The sequence below is a fragment of the Leopardus geoffroyi genome, chromosome C3 (assembly GCF_018350155.1).
Source record: "Leopardus geoffroyi isolate Oge1 chromosome C3, O.geoffroyi_Oge1_pat1.0, whole genome shotgun sequence".
In the NCBI taxonomy this organism is placed as follows: Eukaryota; Metazoa; Chordata; class Mammalia; order Carnivora; family Felidae; genus Leopardus; species Leopardus geoffroyi.
Window position 1 is genome coordinate 71,177,302 of NC_059338.1, and position 22,790 is coordinate 71,200,091.

Here is a 22,790-nt window from a genome sequence, read left to right on the forward strand (position 1 = left end):
GGCCCGGACCCCGGGGCATGGCCTCATTGCTGGGCTTCTGGCACCCGGGCTGTGCCAGGTGGGGCAGGCTGGCGGGGGGGCCGGGCATCCCTCCGAGCTTGGCCCCTGCCCACAGGGTGCGGTGCAAGCCGGCCAGCTTAAGGTGCCCCCTGGGTACCACCCGCTGGATGTGGAGAAGGAATGGGGCAAGCTGCACGTGGCCATCCTGGAGCGAGAGAAGCAGCTCCGGGCAGAGTATGAGAGGTGGGTGTGGGGGTGGGGGAGGCAGCGGGCGGGTGGGGCCCTGTGGCGGGGCGGGAAGCCACCCGAGGGTGAGTCACTGCCTGAGGAGGAAACCACCCCCCCCCAGGCTGGGAATCCCACACTGGGGCCGGCTCCGCTGTGAGCCGCAGGGCCGGCAGGGAGGCCCGCGGCGGGAGGGGCGCGGTCTGTGGCCGGGAGCCCGGCGGGAGGACCGCACTCACACCGGCTCCCGTGGGTGCTGTGGGCCGCAGGCTGGAGTGTCTTCAGCGCATCGTGAGCAAACTGCAGATGGAGGCCGTGCTGTGCGAGGAGCAGCTGAAGCAGGCCGACATCCTGCTTCAGTCGGTGAGGGGAGGGGCCGGCAGTGGGGGGGGGGGGGGCAGGGGGCGGGGAGGCCAGAGGGAGGCTGGTGGCCCAGAGCCTACCACGCCCTGTGGCCAGTGGGCGGAGAGCAGGCCCCAGCTCCTCTCCTGCTGTGCCGCCAACTCTGACAGCTCGCTTTGGGCAGAGCTGATGAGAAGAGGCCACCGTCCTCTGTTCCAGGCCTGAGAGGCGTGCCGGTGGGAGGAGGTGGTGGAGACGGCTCCAGACCCACAGGGCCCAGCAGGGGCAGGGCTGTGAGCTCGGGCGGGAGTTTGTGGAGGGAGAGGCTGGGGCACGGGAGGAGGAGGTCCAGCCCCTCGGACCCGGCGGAGCCAGGGGCTGGCAGTCCGGCCAGAGGTGCCTGTTAGCGGCAAGTGCAGGGCTGGGTGGTGGAGGGGAAAGGATGGATCAGGGCCCCGGAGGCAGCTGTGGGTGCCGCCTGCAGGATGTCCGCCTGCTGGCCGCAAACAAGGCCCCGCAGCGGGCCGCCGAGGTGGAACGAGACCTGGACAAGGCTGACGGCATGATCCGGCTGCTGTTTAACGACGTGCAGACCCTCAAGGACGGGCGTCACCCGCAGGGGGAGCAGATGTACCGCAGGTGGGCCATGCCCTGTGCTGGGGGGGGGGGGGGTCTCGGCGCCGCCTGGCCTCAGCTCAGCCCTCCGACTGTCCCCACCGTCCCCAGGGTGTACCGCCTGCACGAGCGCCTGGTGGCCATCCGTACCGAGTACAACCTCCGGCTGAAGGCAGGCGTAGCTGCCCCCGTGACCCAGGTGACGGTGCAGAGCACGCAGAGGCGGCCCGAGCTCGAGGACGCCTCCCTGCGCTACCTACAGGACCTGCTGGCCTGGGTGGAGGAGAACCAGCGTCGGGTGGATGGTGCCGAGTGGGGTGGGGACCTGCCCAGTGTGGAGGCGCAGCTGGGCAGCCACCGCGGCCTGCACCAGTCCATCGAGGAGTTCCGGGCCAAGATTGAGCGGGCGCGAGCTGACGAGGTGTGCAGGACCCCGGGGGGTGGGCAGTGCGGGGGGCGGGGGCAGACCCCGGTCGCCGGAAGGTTCACCACTTGTGCCTCCCACAGGGGCAGCTTTCCCCAGGCCCCCGGAGCGCCTACCGGGACTGCCTCGGCCGGCTAGACCTGCAGTACGCCAAGCTGCTGGTGAGTTGGGGGGCTAGGGGGAGAGGAGGGGGGCGGGGGGCACAGGGGCGGGCGCTGTGGCCTGCTGATCCCGCTCTCGTCTACCTGCAGAACTCCTCCAAGGCCCGGCTCCGTGCCCTGGAGGGCCTGCACGGCTTCGTGGCGGCTGCCACCAAAGAGCTGATGTGGCTCAGTGAGAAGGAAGAGGAAGAGGTGGGCTTCGACTGGGGGGAGCACAACTCCAACATGGCTGCCAAGAAGGAGAGCTACTCGGTGAGGTCACTTTCTAGAGCCTTCTGTGACTGCCCTGCCCCAGTCGGGTCCCAGGATGCCGGCTGGTGTTCCACCGGTGGACCCTGGTGTGGCCCTGACACCATCCCTGAGACCCGCTGTCTGTGTGTCAGGCCCTGATGCGTGAGCTGGAGCTGAAGGAAAAGAAAGTCAAGGAGATTCAGAGCACCGGGGACCGGCTGCTGCGGGAGGGGCACCCTGCTCGGCCTACAGTGGAGGTGGGGGCGGGCCGTGGGGACCCCCAGGGCCAGCTGGGGGTGGGGGCCGGCCGTGGGGACCCCAGGGGCCGGCAGGGGGCCTGACCCGGTGCCTGGGCGGGTGCCAGTCCTTCCAGGCCGCCCTGCAGACCCAGTGGAGCTGGATGCTACAGCTGTGCTGTTGTATCGAGGCACACCTGAAGGAGAACACGGCCTATTTCCAGGTGAGAAGCGGGCCCTCCCCACTGCCTCAGTGGCAGCATCCCCACAGAGCCCCAGACCACTATGGGGGACTCCAGGCCCCTGTCTGCGTCCGTTAGCATGCAGTTAACGGGTCACGGCACCGCCCCGCAGAACTTGTGTCAGACACTCAGCAGCCTGTGGCCCCGCTGGCCCCGCCTGACCCCTTCTTGTATTCTAGTTCTTCTCGGACGTGCGGGACACTGAGGAGCAGCTACGGAAGCTACAGGAGACGCTGCGCAGGAAGTACACCTGTGACCGCTCCATCACCGTCACGCGTCTGGAGGACCTACTGCAGGATGCCCAGGTGAGTTGACTGCCTCGGCCCCTGCTGGTTCAGGGCTCTCCTGCAGAGAGGTGGGTGCTGAGGCCCCGAGGGACGAGGGCAGGCAGCCGTCAGCAGGGGGGGGCAATGGCACAGGCAGGGGCAGGTGGCGGGGGGAGCTGGAGGGGACAGGCTGGCATCTGAGCCGCATGGGTGCTCAGTGAAGGTCTCTAGAGGTGGAGGCATGGTGACGAGAAGGGCAGGGGCGGGGGGGGGGGTGGAAGATGTGACAGAGGTTGGTCAACGCAGCAGGATGGGGGTTGGGGAACCGGAGGGCTTAGTGGCAGGGTCATGGAGTAGTGGCAGGTGGCTGTCCGAGCCGCTGTGAGGTCCTCCACTGCCTGAGCCCCTGGAGCGCCCAGAGCAGCAGAGGCCTGGCTCAGCCACACCGTGTTGGCGGTCAGCGGACACAGCCCACCAGCATCGTGGGCCTGATGTCTGGGCAGGCCAGGTCTGAAGGGCTGTGTAGGGCGGAGGGGCAGCTGGGCATGGTGCCCGTGTGCCCTGGGGCTGGGGAGGGGTGCTGGGCCCCCCTGGGGAGCTTGGCGGGGAGTGACAGATGACAGAGGAGATGGGGAGGCCCTGCTGGCTGGGGACTCCTGTGGCCAGGAGTCGGGGTCAGTGAAGGCTGGGAAATCATCCTGGGACAGACAGGAGTGACACGGGCACTTTCAAGGTGGACTCTGACCGCAGCCCCCGGACAGTCCTTCGTGGGGTTTAGCCCCTTGGAAAGGCTGCATGGGAGGAGGCGGATGACCTACATTGCGAGGGGGAGAGGTCGAGTGCGGCCAGAGTGCAGTGGGGCTGCTCTCCTGGAGGACACGGTGTGTGACCTGGGGGCAGGGGGCACTTACTTCTGGCCAGGAAGGACGGATGAGCTGTGGGGTCTGTGGGGGGCCAAGCTCTGGGTCGCCACCCTGGCCCTGCCTCCTGCTCTCATGTGCCCAGCCCCATTGTACCCCAGGACCAGCGGCAGGGCACAGAGGTGGGGTACCAGAAGGGCTTGCTCGTTGCCTGGGGCAGGCGTGTGGGTCTTCTTGGAACGTCATCTAGGCACGTGGTGTCCGGGTGCTGGACCGTGGTCTCTGAGTGTCCCCTCCCTGGCAGGATGAGAAGGACCAGCTTGGCGAGTACAGGGCACACCTCTCAGGCCTGGCCAAGCGGGCCAAGGCCATCGTGCAGCTGAAGCCCCGAAGCCAAGCTCACCCTGTGCGGGGTCGCGTGCCCCTTCTGGCCGTGTGTGACTACAAGCAGGTGGAGGTGAGGGCCCGGCTGAGCGGACTTGCGCACTGGGCGGGGCCTGCTGGGGGGTGGGGGGGCCTAGTCACGCTGTGACGGCTCTGGCTCCCCACAGGTGACTGTGCACAAGGGTGATGAGTGCCAGCTGGTGGGTCCCGCTCAGCCGTCCCACTGGAAGGTGCTCAGCAGCTCTGGCAGTGAGGCCGCAGTGCCCTCCGTGTGCTTCCTTGTGCCCCCGCCCAACCAGGAGGCCCAGGAAGCCGTCACCAGGTGGGTGGCCCGGGGCCTGGCAGGTGCGGTGGGCGGCCGCGGGCCCGGGGCCCAGAGGCCTCTGACCGTGCTCCTGACCCACCAGGCTGGACGCCCAGCTCCAGGCTCTAGTGACACTGTGGCACCAACTGCACGTGGACTTGAAGAGCCTGCTGGCGTGGCAGAACCTCAGCCGTGACGTGCAGCTCATCCGCTCCTGGTCCCTGGTCACGGTAGGACTTCCCCACGGGCCGCACTCGGGACGGGGCGTGAGGGGTGGCCTCTCCCGGGCCCCCCCGCTCAGCCCCCAGTGCCGCCCGCAGTTCCGAACTCTGAAGCCGGAGGAGCAGCGGCAGGCCCTGCGCAGCCTGGAGCTTCACTACCAGGCCTTCCTGCGGGACAGTCAGGACGCCGGCGGCTTCGGGCCTGAGGACCGGCTACAGGCCGAGCGCGAGTACGGCTCCTGCAGCCGCCATTACCAGCAGCTCCTGCAGAGCGCGGAGCAGGGTAGGCGGCGGGCAGGCCCCGGCGGGCGGGTGGTGGGCGGCGGGCCGGGCCGCCGCCTGAGCCCGATGCATCCCCAGGCGAGCAGGAGGAGTCCCGCTGCCAGCGCTGCATCTCGGAGCTCAAGGACATCCGGCTGCAGCTCGAGGCCTGTGAGACGCGCACCGTGCACCGCCTGCGGCTGCCGCTGGACAAAGAACCGGCCCGGGAGTGTGCCCAGCGCATCGCCGAGCAGCAGGCAGGCACCTGCCCGTCCCTGCCCCCCCTCCCCGCCCCCCCTCCCCGCCCCTCCCTAGGGCTGTGGGTGCGGGGCTCCCAGAGTCAGCTTGTCTCCTGCCCGCTTTCTCCTCAGAAAGCCCAGGCTGAGGTGGAGGGGCTGGGCAAGGGGGTCGCCCGACTCTCTGCCGAGGCCGAGAAGGTCCTGGCCCTGCCCGAGCCGTCACCCGCTGCCCCCACTTTGCGCTCAGAGCTGGAACTGACCCTGGGCAAGCTGGAGCAGGTCCGCAGCCTGTCCGCCATTTACCTAGAGAAGTGAGTGCACCTGTGCGGGGGGGGGGGGACCTGTAGCCACGGGAGGGTCCTAAGTGTGCCTGAGTGCTGTGCCCTGGCTGATGGGTAGGGGACAGGGTCAAGGAGGAAAGATCTGACAGATCTGGTTAAAGGGGAGTGGGCACAGACCAGGGTGGTGGTTGTGGACGTGCCCTGAAGATGGGACTCCTGGGGACCCAACGTGGGGAGAGGGCTCAGCTGTGCCTCACTGGGGCGTGGGGCTGTGGGACACCAGGGCCTAGGGGCGTGCAGGCGCAGGGAGGAGACCAAGGAGAAGCCGAGTGAGGAAGTCGAGAAATGGGGGTGGCCCATGGCCAGTTAGGTTCAGACAGGGGCTCAGCCGGGGGGGGGGGGGGGAGGGGCACTTCTAGTCGGAGGGTGGGGAGAGGAAGCGCAGAGGGCAAGCGGGGAATTGGGGGCTGGTAGGTGAGTGGGCTAGATGCCAAGGTCTTTGTGAGGGGCCTGTGTTTCCCTCTTGGTCTCCCCACTCCCCTCCCCATGATCTGTGCTGGCTGCCCCCCAGGGAGATGGAGTCCTTATCAGGCACCTTCCTCCGCTGGCCCCTTGCCACCACCCCCCACCCCCGCACAGGCACGTCTTTCCTCCTTTGCTGTTCACTTCAGCACACGTGTTCACAAAGCTCAGACTCTTTTGGGTGTGCAGTCGTCCACCCCCCCTCCCTCAGTCTCACCGCTGACTGGGCTCAAAGGGCCCGGTGTCTGTAACGTCTTCCAATGCCATGAGAGTAAACAACACCTCTCACCGTTGGCTGTTGTTTCACCGTGAAGGCAAATACGGTGTTTCAGAGGAAGGTCCCCAAACGGCACGTGGTATTGCCCCTTACCCATTCTTGGGGCGGGAAGGCTGAGAGCTCCTCCCAGGCCCCAGGGCAGCAGACTGGGGGGGGGGTCTCTTCTGCTTCAAGATGTTGGAGCTTTCTGTCTCCTGGACAGCACAACCTGTCTTTGGGACTCAGTCCACAGCTGAAGTGTCCCTGTGTCCCAGAGGTCTCCAACCACCACCCTCTCCCCGAGGCCCCTGTTTTCTCCGAACTCTGTGACCCCAGGGGTCAGCTGACCACCAGGACTCTGGTTCTACTGCATCAGATTTGCCGTACACCTACACCCGCCAGCCCCGAGCTGAGCTTCGTTCTGCCCGCAGGCTCAAGACCATCAGCCTGGTGATCCGCAGCACGCAGGGGGCCGAGGAGGTGCTCAGGGCACATGAGGAGCAGCTCAAGGAGGCCCAGGCCGTGCCTGCCACCCTCCCAGAGCTTGAGGCCACCAAGGCTGCGCTGAAGGTGCGGCCGCTGGGCCTGGGCCTTGCCGTGAGGGCCAGGGGCCCCGGGGTGGGGGGGCGGGGGCGGCGGGGCCCTGGGGCTGAAACCACGCCCACCTCTCTGGCCCCCAACAGAAGCTGCGGGCCCAGGCGGAAGCGCAGCAGCCGGTGTTCGATGCCCTGCGGGACGAGCTGCGGGGGGCGCAGGAGGTGGGTGAGCGGCTGCAGCGGCAGCACGGCGAGCGGGACGTGGAGGTGGAGCGCTGGCGCGAGCGCGTGGCCCCGCTGCTGGAGCGCTGGCAGGCCGTGCTGGCCCAGACGGACGTGAGGCAGCGTGAGCTCGAACAGCTGGGCCGCCAGCTCCGGTACTACCGAGAGAGCGCAGAGCCGCTGGGCGCCTGGCTGCAGGACGCCAAGCAGCGGCAGGAGAAGATCCAGGCTGTGCCGCTGGCCGACAGCCAGGCCGTGCGGGAGCAGCTGCGGCAGGAGAAGGTGGGTGCGGGTCAGGAGTGGCCTGGGGTGGGGCTGGAGCGCGCGTCCCCGTGGCCGCTGACCACCCCACCCCCGCCCGCCAGGCGCTGCTGGAGGAAATCGAGCAGCACGGGGAGAAGGTGGAGGAGTGCCAGGAGCTTGCGAAGCAGTATATCAATGCCATTAAGGTGAGGCTCCCTGGCTTCCTGCGACCCTCACGGAGGCCCGGCATGTCAAGGAAGTCTCGCTGGGTCCTCAGGGGGCACCCTGAACCCAGGCCACACTGGTGAAAGCCTTGGGCGGGTTCAGGGGCAGGGGGAGAGAAAGCGAAGCTAGCAGCTGACCAGCGTGTCCTCACAGGACTATGAGCTCCAGCTGGTCACGTACAAGGCGCAGCTTGAGCCAGTGGCCTCCCCAGCCAAGAAGCCCAAGGTCCAGTCTGGGTCTGAGAGCGTCATCCAGGAGGTAGGGCCAAGGGTGGGGCTGGTGGGGCCGGGTGGGCTGCATGAGCCCTGTGGCTCACGGCAGGGCTGACTCTGGCTGCATCCTTCCTCCTGCTCCCCAGTACGTAGACCTGCGGACAAGGTACAGCGAGCTGACCACACTCACGAGCCAGTATATCAAGTTCATCAGTGAGACCCTGCGGCGCATGGAGGAGGAGGAGGTATGGCCTGCTGGGGGTGGGGGTGCCATCTTCCCACCCGCCCCGCCCAGATGCTGCCCCTGGGAACCTGTATAAGACCACGTGGTACAGCTCCCTCCCGCCCTCCTGTCTGGGGCCACCAGCACCCTCTCCTTGCAGCACGGCCTGCCCCCAGGCTCCCTGCACCCGTGGCCTGCCCCACCTTGGCCTGGCGCTGCACTGCTCTCCCCGTGGTGGCTGGCGCCTCCTCTTTCTCCTCTGTTGGCACGTGCCCCCGACCAGGCGTCCTACCGGCGCTCGTGTGTTCCTCCTTGGGATTCCACGTGGCCTCTGCACTTGGCCACTTGCTCCGGAAGAGCTGGGGAGTGTCAGATCACCGGGGCTAGGGAGGGGGGGTTCTGGCGTGTCTCGGTGGGCCAGGGTGGCTACCTGTCCTGTTCCTCCTGCTTCCTGGGTAGACTCGCCGTCTGGCTTGCAAGGCCCTCACATCTGCTCTGCCGTTTCACACTGGCCGTTGTATCCTGTTCCACCCCGCTGGGCGGCAGGAACGGGCCCAGGTCCAGAGAGGGACCCTGCAGCCAGAGCCAGGCGGGCAGGTGTTCGGCGGGGCTCAGGCAGGGCTGTGTGGTGGGTGCGGCTCGCACGCCCTGCGAACTTCCTGCTTTGCTCTCTCTCTCTCTCTCTCTCCCCCCCTGTCCATCTGTCTCCATCGCCTGTCTGCGGGAAGAGGGGAGGACGCCTGGGCCTCCTTCCCCAGGCTGGTGAGCACGGTGGGGCCAGGCTGCGCTCGCTGCCTTGAGTGCCCTGGGCGGGTGCACGCTGTCTCCCTCCGCCGGGCTGTGACCTCTGTCTTCCCTCGACCCCCCCCCCCCAACCCCCGCACCGCGCTGTCGGAGTGAACTGTGGTGGTGCCGTGTCATGTGAGTGCCTAGCGGCCCACTGTGTGCTCACCGCTCTTTCTGGTTCTCTCCCTCTCTCTGCCGCGGCCACAGAGGCTGGCTGAGCAGCAGCGGGCAGAGGAGCGGGAGCGGCTAGCCGAGGTGGAGGCCGCGCTGGAGAAGCAACGGCAGCTGGCCGAGGCGCACGCCCAGGCGAAGGCGCAGGCAGAGCAGGAGGCCCAGGAGCTGCAGCGGCGCATGCAGGAGGAGGTGGCGCGGCGGGAAGAGGCGGCGGTGGACGCGCAGCAGCAGAAGCGAAGCATCCAGGAAGAGCTGCAGCACTTGCGGCAGAGCTCAGAAGCGGAGATCCAGGCTAAGGCCCGGCAGGCGGAAGCCGCGGAACGCAGCCGGCTGCGCATCGAGGAGGAGATTCGCGTGGTGCGCCTGCAGCTGGAGGCGACCGAGCGCCAGCGGGGTGGGGCCGAGGGCGAGCTGCAGGCGCTGCGCGCACGCGCGGAGGAGGCCGAGGCGCAGAAGCGGCAGGCGCAGGAGGAGGCGGAGCGCTTGCGGCGGCAGGTGCAGGACGAGAGCCAGCGCAAGCGGCAGGCGGAGGCGGAGCTGGCCCTGCGCGTGAAGGCGGAGGCCGAGGCGGCTCGAGAAAAGCAGCGGGCCCTGCAGGCGCTCGAGGAACTGCGGCTCCAGGCCGAGGAGGCGGAGCGGCGCCTGCGGCAGGCCGAAGCTGAGCGGGCCCGCCAGGTGCAGGTGGCCCTGGAGACGGCGCAGCGCAGCGCGGAGGCGGAGCTGCAGAGCAAGCGCGCCTCCTTTGCGGAGAAGACGGCGCAGCTGGAGCGCACGCTGCAGGAAGAGCATGTGGCTGTCGCGCAGCTGCGGGAGGAGGCGGAGCGGCGGGCGCAGCAGCAGGCAGAGGCCGAGCGGGCCCGCGAGGAGGCGGAGCAGGAGCTGGAGCGCTGGCGGCTGAAAGCCAATGAGGCGCTGCGGCTGCGGCTGCAGGCGGAGGAGGTGGCCCAGCAGAAGAGCCTGGCGCAGGCGGAGGCGGAGAAGCAGAAGGAGGAGGCCGAGCGCGAGGCTCGGCGCCGCGGCAAGGCAGAAGAGCAGGCCGTGCGGCAGCGGGAGCTGGCCGAGCAGGAGCTGGAGAAGCAGCGGCAGCTGGCGGAGGGCACTGCCCAGCAGCGCCTGGTGGCGGAACAGGAGCTGATCCGGCTGCGGGCTGAGACGGAGCAGGGGGAGCAGCAGCGGCAGCTGCTGGAAGAGGAGCTGGCCCGGTTGCAGCGGGAAGCGGGGGCGGCCACCCAGAAGCGCCAGGAGCTGGAGGCGGAGCTGGCCAAGGTGCGGGCCGAGATGGAGGTGCTGCTGGCCAGCAAGGCCCGGGCCGAGGAGGAGTCCCGTTCCACCAGCGAGAAGTCCAAGCAGAGGCTGGAGGCCGAGGCCAGCCGCTTCCGGGAGCTGGCGGAGGAGGCCGCCCGCCTGCGTGCCCTGGCCGAGGAGGCCAAGCGGCAACGGCAGCTGGCAGAGGAGGATGCGGCGCAGCAGCGAGCGGAGGCGGAGAGGGTGCTCGCCGAGAAGCTGGCCGCCATCGGCGAGGCCACGCGGCTTAAGACTGAGGCGGAGATTGCGCTCAAGGAGAAGGAGGCGGAGAACGAGCGCCTGCGGCGGCTGGCAGAGGACGAAGCCTTCCAGCGGCGGCGGCTGGAGGAGCAGGCCGCCCAGCACAAGGCGGATATCGAAGAGCGGCTGGCGCAGCTGCGCAAGGCGTCGGAGAGCGAGCTGGAGCGGCAGAAGGGGCTGGTGGAGGACACACTGCGGCAGCGGCGGCAGGTGGAGGAGGAGATCCTGGCGCTCAAGGCAAGCTTTGAAAAGGCGGCTGCCGGCAAGGCGGAGCTGGAGCTGGAGCTGGGGCGCATCCGCAGCAGTGCCGAGGACACGCTGCGCAGCAAGGAGCAGGCGGAGCAGGAGGCCACGCGGCAGCGGCAGCTGGCGGCCGAGGAGGAACAGCGGCGCCGCGAGGCGGAAGAGCGTGTGCAGAAGAGCCTCGCGGCCGAGGAGGAGGCTGCGCGGCAGCGCAAGTCCGCCCTGGAGGAGGTGGAGCGGCTCAAGGCCAAAGTGGAGGAGGCGCGGCGCCTGCGCGAGCGCGCGGAGCAGGAGTCGGCTCGGCAGCTGCAGCTGGCGCAGGAGGCCGCGCAGAAGCGGCTGCAGGCGGAGGAGAAGGCGCACGCTTTTGCGGTGCAGCAGAAGGAGCAGGAGCTGCAGCAGACGCTCCAGCAAGAGCAGAGTGTGCTGGAGCGGCTGCGGGGCGAGGCGGAGGCGGCGCGGCGGGCGGCCGAGGACGCGGAGGAGGCGCGGGAGCGGGCCGAGCGGGAGGCGGCGCAGTCCCGGCGGCAGGTGGAGGAGGCCGAGCGGCTGAAGCAGTTGGCCGAGGAGCAGGCGCAGGCACGCGCGCAGGCGCAGGCCGCCGCGGAGAAGCTGCGCAAGGAGGCGGAGCAGGAGGCGGCGCGGCGGGCGCAGGCGGAGCAGGCCGCTCTGCGGCAGAAGCAGGTGGCTGACGCGGAGATGGAGAAGCACAAGAAGTTCGCCGAGCAGACTCTGCGGCAGAAGGCGCAGGTGGAGCAGGAGCTGACCGCGCTGCGGCTGCAGCTGGAGGAGACGGACCACCAGAAAAGCATCCTGGACGAGGAGCTGCAGCGGCTGAAGGCGGAGGTGACGGAGGCCGCCCGCCAGCGCAGCCAGGTGGAGGAGGAGCTCTTCTCCGTGCGCGTGCAGATGGAGGAGCTGGGCAAGCTGAAGGCGCGCATTGAGGCGGAGAACCGCGCGCTCATCCTGCGTGACAAGGACAACACGCAGCGCTTCCTGCAGGAGGAGGCTGAGAAAATGAAGCAGGTGGCGGAGGAGGCCGCACGGCTGAGCGTGGCGGCCCAGGAGGCGGCCCGGCTGCGGCAGCTGGCGGAGGAGGACCTGGCGCAGCAGCGCGCCTTGGCCGAGAAGATGCTCAAGGAGAAGATGCAGGCGGTGCAGGAGGCCACCCGCCTCAAGGCCGAGGCCGAGCTGCTGCAGCGGCAGAAGGAGCTGGCGCAGGAGCAGGCCCGGCAGCTGCAGGAGGACAAGGAGCAGATGGCCCAGCAGCTGGCCGAGGAGACGCAGGGCTTCCAGCGGACCCTGGAGGCGGAACGGCAGCGGCAGCTGGAGATGAGCGCCGAGGCCGAGCGCCTCAAGCTGCGCGTGGCCGAGATGAGCCGGGCCCAGGCCCGCGCCGAGGAGGACGCCCAGCGCTTCCGCAGGCAGGCCGAGGACATCGGGGAGAAGCTGCACCGCACCGAGCTCGCCACGCAGGAGAAGGTGACGCTGGTGCAGACGCTGGAGATCCAGCGGCAGCAGAGTGACCGCGACGCCGAGCGCCTGCGGGCCGCCATCGCAGAGCTGGAGCGCGAGAAGGAGAAGCTCAAGGAGGAGGCCAGGCTGCTACAGCTGAAGTCCGAGGAGGTACCAGCCCCGCCCCACGGGCGCACGTGGGCGGGCCCCGGGTGGGGGCCTGCTCTGCGGCGGCTCGCCCGCCTCCCTGACTGTGCCCTCCCCTCCCCTCCCCTTGCAGATGCAGGCGGTGCAGCAGGAGCAGCTGGTGCAGGAGACGCGGGCCCTCCAGCAGAGCTTCCTGTCAGAGAAGGACAGCCTGCTGCAGCGGGAGCACTTCATCGAGCAGGAGAAGGCCAAGCTGGAGCAGCTCTTCCAGGATGAGGTGGCCAAGGCACAGAAGCTACGGGAGGAGCAGCAGCGGCAGCAGCGGCAGATGGAGGAGGAGAGGCAGCGGCTGGTGGCCAGCATGGAGGAGGCCCGGCAGCGCCAGCATGAGGCTGAGGAGGGCGTGCGGCGCAAGCAGGAGGAGCTGCAGCTGCTGGAGCGGCAGCGGCAGCAGCAGGAGAAGCTGCTGGAGGAGGAGAACCAGCGGCTGCGCGAGCGGCTGCAGCGCCTGGAGGAGGAGCACCGGGCCGCGCTGGCGCACTCGGAGGAGGTTGCTGCCTCGCAGGCCGCGGCTGCCAAAGCCCTGCCAAACGGCCGGGTCGCCCACGACGGCCCGGCGGCCGAGGTGGAGCCCGACCACGCCTTCGACGGCCTTCGGCGGAAGGTGCCGGCCCAGTGGCTGCAGGAGGTCGGCGTCCTGAGTGCCGAGGAGCTGCAGCGGCTGGCCCAGGGCCGCACAACCGTGGCCGAGCTCGCTCAGCGGGATGACGTGCGCGGCTACCTGCACGGCCGCAGTGGCGTTGCCGGGCTGCTGCTGACGCCCAGCAACGAGAAGCTGAGTGTGTACGCGGCCCTACGGAGGCAGCTGCTGAGCCCGGGCACGGCTCTCATCCTGCTGGAGGCCCAGGCTGCCTCGGGCTTCCTCCTGGACCCTGTGCGGAACCGACGGCTGACCGTCAACGAGGCCGTGAAGGAGGGCGTCGTGGGCCCAGAGCTGCACCACAAGCTGCTGTCGGCCGAGCGCGCCGTCACCGGCTACAAGGATCCCTACACCGGGGAGCAGATCTCCCTCTTCCAGGCCATGAAGAAGGACCTCATCGTGCGGGAGCACGGCATCCGCCTGCTGGAGGCCCAGATCGCCACGGGCGGCATCATCGACCCGGTGCACAGCCACCGCCTGCCCGTGGACGTGGCCTACCAGCGCGGCTATTTCGACGAGGAGATGAACCGCGTCCTGGCAGACCCGAGCGACGACACCAAGGGCTTCTTCGACCCCAACACGCACGAGAACCTCACTTACCTGCAGCTGCTGGAGCGCTGCGTGGAAGACCCCGAGACGGGCCTGCGCCTGCTGCCCCTCACGGATCAGGCTGCCAAGGGTAGGGAGCTGGTCTACACTGACTCGGAGGCCCGGGACGTGTTCGAGAAAGCCACCGTGTCCGCACCATTTGGCAAATTCCGGGGCAAGACGGTGACCATCTGGGAGCTCATCAACTCAGAGTACTTCACGGCCGAGCAGCGGCGGGACCTGGTGCGGCAGTTCCGCACGGGCAAGGTCACCGTGGAGAAGATCATCAAGATCGTCATCACGGTGGTCGAGGAGCACGAGCAGAAAGGGCAGCTTTGCTTCGAGGGCCTGCGCGCCCTGGTCCCTGCTGCCGAGCTGTTCGAGAGCGGGGTCATCGACCGCGATCTCTACCGCCAGCTGCAGCAGGGCGAGCGTTCGGTGCGAGAGGTGGCCGAGGTGGATGCCGTGCGGCGGGCCCTGCGGGGCAGCGACGTCATTGCCGGTGTGTGGCTGGAGGAGGCGGGACAGAGGCTGAGCGTCTACGAGGCCCTGAAGAAGGACCTACTGCAGTCAGAGGCGGCGGTGGCCCTCCTGGAGGCCCAGGCCGGCACCGGGCACATCATCGACCCCGCCACGAGCGCCCGGCTCACCGTGGACGAGGCGGTGCGGGCCGGCCTGGTGGGGCCTGAGCTGCACGAGAAGCTGCTGTCGGCTGAGAAGGCCGTGACCGGCTACAAAGACCCCTACTCAGGGCAGAGCGTCTCTCTGTTCCAGGCCCTGAAGAAGGGCCTCATCCCCAGGGAGCAGGGCTGGCGCCTGCTGGATGCCCAGTTGTCCACAGGTGGCATCGTGGACCCGAGCAAGAGCCACCGTGTGCCCGTAGACGTTGCCTGTGCCCGGGGCTACCTGGACGAGGAGACCAGCCGAGCCCTGTCGGCACCCAAGGATGAAGCCAAGACCTACTGCGACCCCGGCACACAGGAGCCGGTCACTTATGGCCAGCTGCAGCGACAGTGCCGGCCCGACCCGCTGACGGGGCTGAGCCTGCTGCCGCTCTCGGAGAAGGAGGCCCAGGCCCGGCGGGAGGGACTCTGCTCCGAGCTGCAGGCTCGTGAGACCTTTCAGAAGACTGCCGTTGAGGTCCCCGTGGGCAGCTTTAAGGGCAAGACGGTGACCGTGTGGGAGCTCCTCAGCTCTGAGTACTTCACGGCAGAGCAGAGACAGGAGCTGGTGCGGCAGTTCCGCACGGGCACCGTTACCGTGGAGAAGATCATCAAGATCGTCATCACCATCGTGGAGGAGGTGGAGACCGTGCGCCAGGAAAGGCTGTCTTTCAGCGGCCTCCGTGCCCCGGTGCCAGCCAGTGAGCTCGTGGATGCCGGCGTCCTCAGCAGGGCCCAGTTTGAGCAGCTCAAGGACGGCAAAACGTCTGTGAAGGACCTGTCAGAGGTGGACTCTGTGCGGACACTTCTCCAGGGTAGCGGCTGCCTGGCCGGCATCTACCTGGAGGACTCCAAGGAGAAGGTGACCATCTATGAGGCCATGCGGCGGGGCCTGCTCAGGCCCAGCACGGCCACTCTGCTGCTCGAGGCCCAAGCGGCCACCGGCTTTCTGGTGGACCCTGTGAGGAATCAGCGCTTGTACGTTCACGAGGCCGTGAAGGCGGGCGTCGTGGGCCCCGAGCTGCACGAGAAGCTGCTGTCTGCCGAGAAGGCCGTCACCGGCTACACGGACCCCTACTCCGGCGACACCATCTCCCTCTTCCAGGCCATGAAGAAGGGCCTGGTCCTTAGGGAGCACGGCATCCGCCTGCTGGAGGCCCAGATCGCCACGGGCGGCATCATCGACCCGGTGCACAGCCACCGCCTGCCCGTGGACGTGGCCTACCGGCGCGGCTATTTCGACGAGGAGATGAACCGCGTCCTGGCGGACCCGAGCGACGACACCAAGGGCTTCTTCGACCCCAACACGCACGAGAACCTCACTTACCTGCAGCTGCTGGAGCGCTGCGTGGAAGACCCCGAGACGGGCCTGCGCCTGCTGCCCCTGAAAGGAGCCGAGAAGACGGAGGTGGTGGAGAGCACGCAGGTGTACACGGAGGAGGAGACCCGCAGGGCGTTCGAGGAGACGCAGATCGACATCCCTGGTGGCGGCGACCGCGGCGGCTCCACCATGTCCCTGTGGGAGGTGATGCAGTCGGACCTGATCCCAGAAGAGCAGCGAGCCCGGCTCATGGCGGACTTCCGGGCCGGCCGGGTGACCAAGGAGCGTATGATCATCATCATCATCGAGATTATCGAGAAGACCGAGATTGTGCGCCAGCAGAACCTGGCTTCCTACGACTACATCCGCCGCCGCCTCACGGCTGAGGACCTCTACGAGGCCCGGATCATCTCCCGCGAGACCTACGGCCTCCTCCGGGAGGGCGCCAAGAGCCTCCGAGAGGTGCTGGAGGCGGAGTCGGTCTCACGCTACCTGTACGGCACGGGCTGCGTGGCTGGCGTCTACCTGCCGGGCTCCCGGCAGACGCTCACCATCTACCAGGCGCTGAAGAAGGGGTTGCTGAGTGCCGAGGTGGCCCGGTTTCTGCTGGAAGCACAGGCGGCCACGGGCTTCCTCCTGGATCCCGTGAAGGGCGAGCGGCTGACCGTGGACGAAGCCGTGCGGAAGGGCTTGGTAGGCCCCGAACTGCACGACCGGCTGCTCTCGGCCGAGCGGGCTGTGACTGGCTACCGGGACCCCTACACGGAGCAGACGATCTCGCTCTTCCAGGCCATGAAGAAGGACCTGATCCCTGCCGAGGAGGCCCTGCGGCTGCTGGACGCCCAGCTGGCCACGGGCGGCATCGTGGACCCGCGCCTCGGCTTCCACCTCCCCTTGGAGGTGGCCTACCAGCGCGGCTACCTCAACAAGGACACGCACGACCAGCTGTCGGAGCCCAGCGAGGTGCGCAGCTACCCGGATCCCTCCACGGACGAGCGCCTCAGCTACACGCAGCTGCTCAGGAGGTGCCGTCGCCACGAGACCAGCGGCCAGCTGCTCCTGCCGCTTTCGGACGCCCGCAAGCTGACCTTCCGCGGCCTGCGCAAGCAGATCACGGTGGAGGAGCTGGTGCGCTCGCAGGTCATGGACGAGGCCACGGCGCTGCAGCTGCGGGAGGGCCTGACCTCCGTGGAGGAGGTCTCCAAGAACCTGCAGAAGTTCCTCGAGGGCACCAGCTGCATCGCCGGTGTCTTCGTCGATGCCACCAAGGAGCGGCTGTCCGTGTATCAGGCCATGAAGAAGGGCATCATCCGCCCCGGCACGGCCTTCGAGCTCCTGGAGGCGCAGGCGGCCACCGGCTACGTCATCGACCCCATCAAGGGGCTCAAGCTGACTGTGGAGGAGGCCGTGCGCATGGGCATCGTGGGCCCCGAGTTCAAGGACAAGCTGCTGTCGGCTGAGCGCGCCGTCACCGGCTACAAGGACCCGTACTCGGGGAAGCTCATCTCTCTCTTCCAGGCCATGAAGAAGGGCCTCATCCTGAAGGACCACGGCATCCGCCTGCTGGAGGCCCAGATCGCCACGGGCGGCATCATCGACCCCGAGGAGAGCCACCGGCTGCCCGTGGACGTGGCCTACAAGCGCGGCCTCTTTGACGAGGAGATGAACGAGATCCTGACCGACCCCTCGGACGACACCAAGGGCTTCTTCGACCCCAACACGGAGGAGAACCTCACGTACCTGCAGCTCATGGAGCGCTGCGTCACGGACCCCCAGACGGGCCTGCGCCTGCTGCCCCTGAAGGAGAAGAAACGGGAGCGGAAGACGTCCTCCAAGTCCTCGGTGCGCAAGCGGCGTGTCGTGATCGTGGACCCTGAGACGGGCAAGGAGATGTCTGTGTACGAGGCCTACCGCAAGGGCCTCATCGACCACCAGACGTACCTGGAGCTGTCCGAGCAGGAGTGCGAGTGGGAGGAGATCACCATCTCCTCTTCCGACGGCGTGGTCAAGTCCATGATCATCGACCGCCGCTCAGGCCGCCAGTACGACATCGACGAGGCCATCTCCAGGAGCCTCATCGACCGCTCGGCGCTGGACCAGTACCGCGCTGGCACGCTCTCCATCACCGAGTTCGCCGACATGCTCTCGGGCAACGCTGGTGGCTTCCGCTCCCGCTCTTCTTCCGTGGGGTCCTCCTCCTCCTACCCCATCAGCCCCGCCGCCTCCAGGACCCAGGCGGCCTCCTGGTCAGACCCCACCGAGGAGACCGGCCCCGTGGCCGGCATCCTGGACACGGAGACGCTGGAGAAGGTGTCCATCACGGAGGCCATGCACCGCAACCTGGTGGACAACATCACCGGGCAGCGGCTGCTGGAGGCCCAGGCCTGCACGGGGGGCATCATCGACCCCAGCACCGGGGAGCGCTTCCCCGTCACTGATGCCGTCAACAAGGGCCTGGTGGATAAGATCATGGTGGACCGCATCAACCTGGCCCAGAAAGCCTTCTGTGGCTTCGAGGACCCACGCACCAAGACCAAGATGTCGGCCGCTCAGGCCCTTAAGAAGGGCTGGCTCTACTACGAGGCAGGCCAGCGCTTCCTGGAGGTGCAGTACCTGACGGGGGGCCTGATCGAGCCCGACGCACCAGGCCGTGTGCCCCTCGACGAGGCCCTGCAGCGTGGCATGGTGGACGCCCGAACCGCCCAGAAGCTGCGAGACGTTGGCGCGTATTCCAAGTACCTCACCTGCCCCAAGACCAAGCTCAAGATCTCGTACAAGGATGCGTTGGACCGCAGCATGGTGGAGGAGGGCACGGGGCTCCGGCTGCTGGAGGCCGCGGCCCAGTCCAGCAAGGGCTACTACAGCCCCTACAGCGTCAGCGGCTCCGGCTCGGCGGCCGGCTCGCGCTCCGGCTCGCGCACTGGTTCCCGGGCTGGCTCCCGCCGCGGCAGCTTTGACGCCACGGGTTCCGGCTTCTCCATGACCTTCTCCTCCTCCTCCTACTCTTCCTCGGGCTACGGCCGCCGCTATGCCTCAGGGCCCGCGTCCTCCCTGGGGGGCCCCGAGTCCGCGGCGGCCTGACCCGCTGCCTGCACCCCTGCCCTCCCGCTCTGCATGTGGCCAGGTTCCCTGCCCAGGCGTTGGGGTCTTTAACGTTTCAAAGGTGTCTTCCTCCCAAGTGGTGCCTAAAGTCTAACCAAAAAGAGCAGACTAATATATTAATGATCTATCTGCTGTCCAGACAGCCTGCGTCCCAGGGAGGCGGTCAGGGAGGGAGCTGGTGCAGACCCGCTGACCAGCTCATCCCCCAGGCCTCCCTGCTCCTGTCTACCTGCCACTCACCACAGCCAGGTGCCTTGGAGGGTCCCGGGCCCAGCCCCAAGCCCGGCCCTCCTAGCTCTCTCGTCTCTCTAGAGGGTATCGTCTGGGCAAGGTTTCCCCCCCCACCCCCACCCGCCGCCCCGCCCCAGCCCTGCTCGCTGGGCTCACTGACACCCAACCACTGATCCTAGCCGCCCGGGGGAGCGCGGTCGGCCCCGTCGCTAGCAGGGCCCTCAGAACCAGCTTCTCTTCCTGTTTCCAGGACTGATTTCCTTGCTCGGTGGGCCTTGCTGGGGAGGGAGGGGGTCCGGGGTTAGTCATCTCTTTTCCAGCCTGCCCGTGGGAAGATGAGGGTCCAGTCTACAGAACCAGCTGGCCCCGGGCCAAGCCTCTCCCGTGCCCGGCCCGCGCCTGGCCCCTGCCCAGCTGCAGGCGCCGTCCCCAGCCCCTAGCCCCTGACACTGTCCCGAGACCCCAGGCGTCCGGCTTCAGCCTTCCAGCCTCAGTCCCTTAGTAAGTGCCTTCAGTGTCCTCCCTCCACCCCAGGCCCCGAGGACCCAGACCTGGGGTGGGAGACAGACCGTCCCGGTGACAGACTCCCCACCGGCCCAGCTCCCGGGCGTGCCAGCCCCCGGGGCCAGGCTGGGTATGGCCGGGGCTTCTGCAGGACTCTGCTCCCCCGTGGGTCTCCCCTGGGTGCTTCCTGCCTGTCTGTCCGCGAGAGCCTCACCTCCTTGTCAGGCCCGGGCACAGGCAGCCCAGCCCAGTTCCCTCCCCTCTTGTTCCATCCAGCCCCTGGCCTCGGTGGCTTCCACCCCCGCCTCCACTCTCTGATGAAGCTTTGCATGTTCCACTAACCCAGGCAGGCGGCGGGTGGAGGCGCCAGGCTTCGGCTGCCTCCGTGAGGGCAGAACACTAACCCGACCACGGGTGAGCCTGCAGCGCTCACCCCAATAAAAGCAATTCCAACCTTCCTGTGGGTCCTGCGTTGTTTTCTCATCCCCGGGTCGGGTGCGTGCTGGGTGCAGGATGGATCAACGCTGCAGCCCCAGGCTCTGAGCTTGGCCGGGCATCTGGGCCAAGGGCAGGGCAGCAGGGCCTCTGTGACTGGCCTGAGGCCTGTGTTTCCAGTTCTGAGCAGAGGGCAGGGCGGAGGCTTGCTACCGTAGGGTCCTCAGCCCCTGCCACTCGTCCCGCCGATGGCCTCTCACTCTGCCGGGCCCACACACCCAGTTCGCAGGCGGCGCTGCTGAGGGGGGTCCGTGCTCTCCCGTCAGCCAACGTTGCCTGTGCCCCTCACGGCCCATCCTTCGGAGGGAGCCCGGGTCAGCTGGTTCGGTCAGCAAAGGTTAACGCCGCAGGGAAGGCCGTGGTCACGAGCCTCGGCGGCTGGATGGTGAGCGAGGCATCAGGGTCTCTGCTGCGGTCCTCCTGCCCCCGTCGCCCCAATTCCACACTCCGCTCCTTACATCGGGCTTGTCCAGCCTCCCGTGTTCTCTCTGGGGAAACTCACGAGAGGAGGCTGCGCGGGGCCGGCTGCAGCCCTGCTGAGCCACTCGCCCTGAGGCCACGACGGAGGCCCACCTGCCTGCTCTGCCCAGGGTGGGGGCTGCTGACCGAGAGCCTGGTCTTTGGGGCCTGAATCCTGGCCATCGTGTCCTTATCGGGCTCCGCTCCTTTGCCCGCTGCCGCATACGGCAGAAATAACCAGGATCCCCACCGGGATGGGATCCGGAACAAGGAGTCTCCGTGGCCAGGTGGCGGGGTCTTCCTCCTGGGGACTGGGACTGGCGGCTCCTCACCCTAACGTGGCAGGCTCGCTCCCGGTGGGTCTCTGGAGTATGGTGGGCTGGCCACTGCTTCTACTCCTTGTTCCCAGACTCCTGTCTCCACCCGCGGGGCCCACGGACTCTGGGTAAGGCCCGTGTCCTGGGGGATGGCGCCCCAGTTCCACCAGGCCGGCAGCCTCTGCCGGGCATGCCGTCCCCTGCGGCCCCGGGCCCTGCCGCACACCCTTGCCGTAAGGGGGCCTGAGCACCGTGGCGATGTCCCGCTGAAGTCCACCCCGCAGGCCTGAGCGTGGCACCTGGAATTGAGTCGGAAGCGACGGATCCCCCACTGGCCGGCCGGCTCTGGGGTCTCTGCTGCTGGGCTGACGTGCAGCGTCACACGGCACACGGGAGAGCAGCGGGGCTGGCCGGGGAGGGGAGCTGTGTCGTCGGCCTGTGCCGGGCCCATCTCCACATCTGGGCATCGGGTTGCGAGCCTGTGTGAGCCCCGGTGGCCGGTGAGCACCTGCCAAGCTGTCCTGTCCACCGGTGGCTCGGTGGGCGCCAGCATGCGGCACGAGACCACGCTCCTTGTCCCCCAGTGCCTCCTTTCCTCAACCCCCGCCCCTGTCCTGGGCCCCTCAGGCCTCGAGCAGCCAGCCACACCATCCTGCCGCCGGCCGAGAGCCCCCGTGCTCCCACCCCCACCCCCCGCCACTGTGAGGGGGTCTGTCCGTCCCAACGTACCACGCCGGCCGTCGCGAACCAGGACCAGGCTTTGTCCTCCATCATCTCGCCGGTGGGAGCCTCCGTAAGGCCAACAAGCCGACCGAGGTCACGTTCCTGGTGTGTCAGCTGGTATCTCAAATTCACAGAGGCCGACCGGGTGTAGGGCTTTTTCCTTAGAGGCAAGAAAGGGAAGGCTCAGACTTTGTCCGTTGCCTTGGAGAGGGCGTCCCAGCATGCCTGAGGGGAGGATGTCCCAGCATGCCCCAGGCTCCTTGGAGAGGACGTCCCAGCATGCCCCAGGCTCCTTGGAGAGGATGTCCCAGCATGCCTCAGGCTCTTTGGAGAGGATGTCCCAGCATGCCCCATACTTCTTGGAGATGGTATCCCAGAATGCCCAAGGAGAGGATGTCCCAGCATGCCCCGGACTCCTTGGAGAGGACGTCCCAGCATGACCTAGGCTCCTTAGGGTATCCCAACATGCCTGAGGAGAGGATGTCCCAGCATGCCCCATACTTCTTGGAGATGGTATCCCAGAATGCCCCAGGAGAGGGTGTCCCAGCATGCCCCACACTCTTTGGAGAGCATGTCCCAGCATGCCCTAGGCTCCTTGGAGAGGACGTCCCAGCATGCCCTAGGCTCCTTAGGGTATCCCAACATGCCTGAGGAGAGGATGTCCCAACATGCCCCAGGCTCCTTGGAGAGGGCGTCCCAGCATGCCTCAGGCTCTTTGGAGAGGATGTCCCAGCATGCCCCATACTTCTTGGAGATGGTATCCCAGAATGCCCCAGGAGAGGGTGTCCCAGCATGCCCCACACTCTTTGGAGAGCATGTCCCAGCATGCCCTAGGCTCTTGGAGAGGACATCCCAGCATGCCCCAGACTCCTTGGAGAGGACGTCCCAGCATGCCCTAGGCTCCTTAGGGTATCCCAACATGCCTGAGGAGAGGATGTCCCAACATGCCCCAGGCTCCTTGGAGAGGGCGTCCCAACATGCCCCATACTTCTTGAAGATGGTATCCCAGAATGCCTAAGGAGAGGGTGTCCCAGCATGCCCCAGACTCTTTGGAGAGGATGTCCCAGCATGCCCCAGGCTCCTTGGAGAGGATGTCCCAGCATGCCCCAGGCTCCTTGGAGAGGATGTCCCAGCATGCCCTAGGCTCCTTACAGTATCCCAACGTGCCTGAGGAGAGGGTGTCCCAGCATGCCCCAGATTCCTTAGAGTGTCCCAACATGCCCGAGGAAAGGGTGTCCCAGCATGCCCCAGACTCCTTGGAATAGAATGTCCCAGGTGTCCCAGACTCTAGAGATGAACTCTCAGTGTGCCCCAGGCTCCTTGGAGAGGACGTCCCAGCATGCCCCAGATTCCTTGGAGAGAATGTCTTACCATACCCCAGGAGAGGATGTCCCTGCATGCACCCAGACATGCATCAGACGCTCCTGAGTGCACGTGGCTTACCAGGGCATTCAGAATACTTGCCACTTCCTGCTTATTAGGCCTGCGGAGGTTATCAGCGAGCGGACGGATGTGTTTTTCTGGGCATTGGTCAGTCTACACTGGGACAGAGCCACAAAGCTGACGTGGTCCAGAGCAAAGCGCACATATTGTTCATCTCACACGGG

At 67.6% G+C, this 22,790-nt stretch overlaps 1 protein-coding gene across 34 annotated transcripts in view; it reads left to right on the forward strand.

Moving 5' to 3' along the window:
* PLEC (plectin) overlaps positions 1 to 19,646 on the forward strand; it is a 56,380-nt gene extending 36,734 nt beyond the window's left edge. For 32 of the 34 annotated variants that reach the window (XM_045455434.1, XM_045455435.1, XM_045455433.1 and 29 more), the window contains 22 exons: positions 116 to 243; positions 495 to 588; positions 1,052 to 1,206; positions 1,294 to 1,603; positions 1,690 to 1,767; positions 1,858 to 2,019; positions 2,151 to 2,255; positions 2,363 to 2,458; positions 2,656 to 2,781; positions 3,907 to 4,059; positions 4,154 to 4,308; positions 4,394 to 4,520; positions 4,611 to 4,794; positions 4,872 to 5,029; positions 5,144 to 5,322; positions 6,502 to 6,640; positions 6,754 to 7,110; positions 7,194 to 7,277; positions 7,450 to 7,554; positions 7,655 to 7,753; positions 8,725 to 12,105; positions 12,215 to 19,646. In XM_045455434.1, the coding sequence (XP_045311390.1) occupies positions 116 to 243; positions 495 to 588; positions 1,052 to 1,206; positions 1,294 to 1,603; positions 1,690 to 1,767; positions 1,858 to 2,019; positions 2,151 to 2,255; positions 2,363 to 2,458; positions 2,656 to 2,781; positions 3,907 to 4,059; positions 4,154 to 4,308; positions 4,394 to 4,520; positions 4,611 to 4,794; positions 4,872 to 5,029; positions 5,144 to 5,322; positions 6,502 to 6,640; positions 6,754 to 7,110; positions 7,194 to 7,277; positions 7,450 to 7,554; positions 7,655 to 7,753; positions 8,725 to 12,105; positions 12,215 to 18,433 (12,594 nt within the window). In that variant the 3' untranslated portion in view covers positions 18,434 to 19,646. The remainder of the gene's footprint in view (positions 1 to 115; positions 244 to 494; positions 589 to 1,051; positions 1,207 to 1,293; positions 1,604 to 1,689; positions 1,768 to 1,857; positions 2,020 to 2,150; positions 2,256 to 2,362; positions 2,459 to 2,655; positions 2,782 to 3,906; positions 4,060 to 4,153; positions 4,309 to 4,393; positions 4,521 to 4,610; positions 4,795 to 4,871; positions 5,030 to 5,143; positions 5,323 to 6,501; positions 6,641 to 6,753; positions 7,111 to 7,193; positions 7,278 to 7,449; positions 7,555 to 7,654; positions 7,754 to 8,724; positions 12,106 to 12,214) is intronic. The other 2 variants (XM_045455462.1, XM_045455461.1) reach the window with 2 other exon arrangements.
* The last annotated feature ends 3,144 nt before the right edge of the window (positions 19,647 to 22,790 follow it).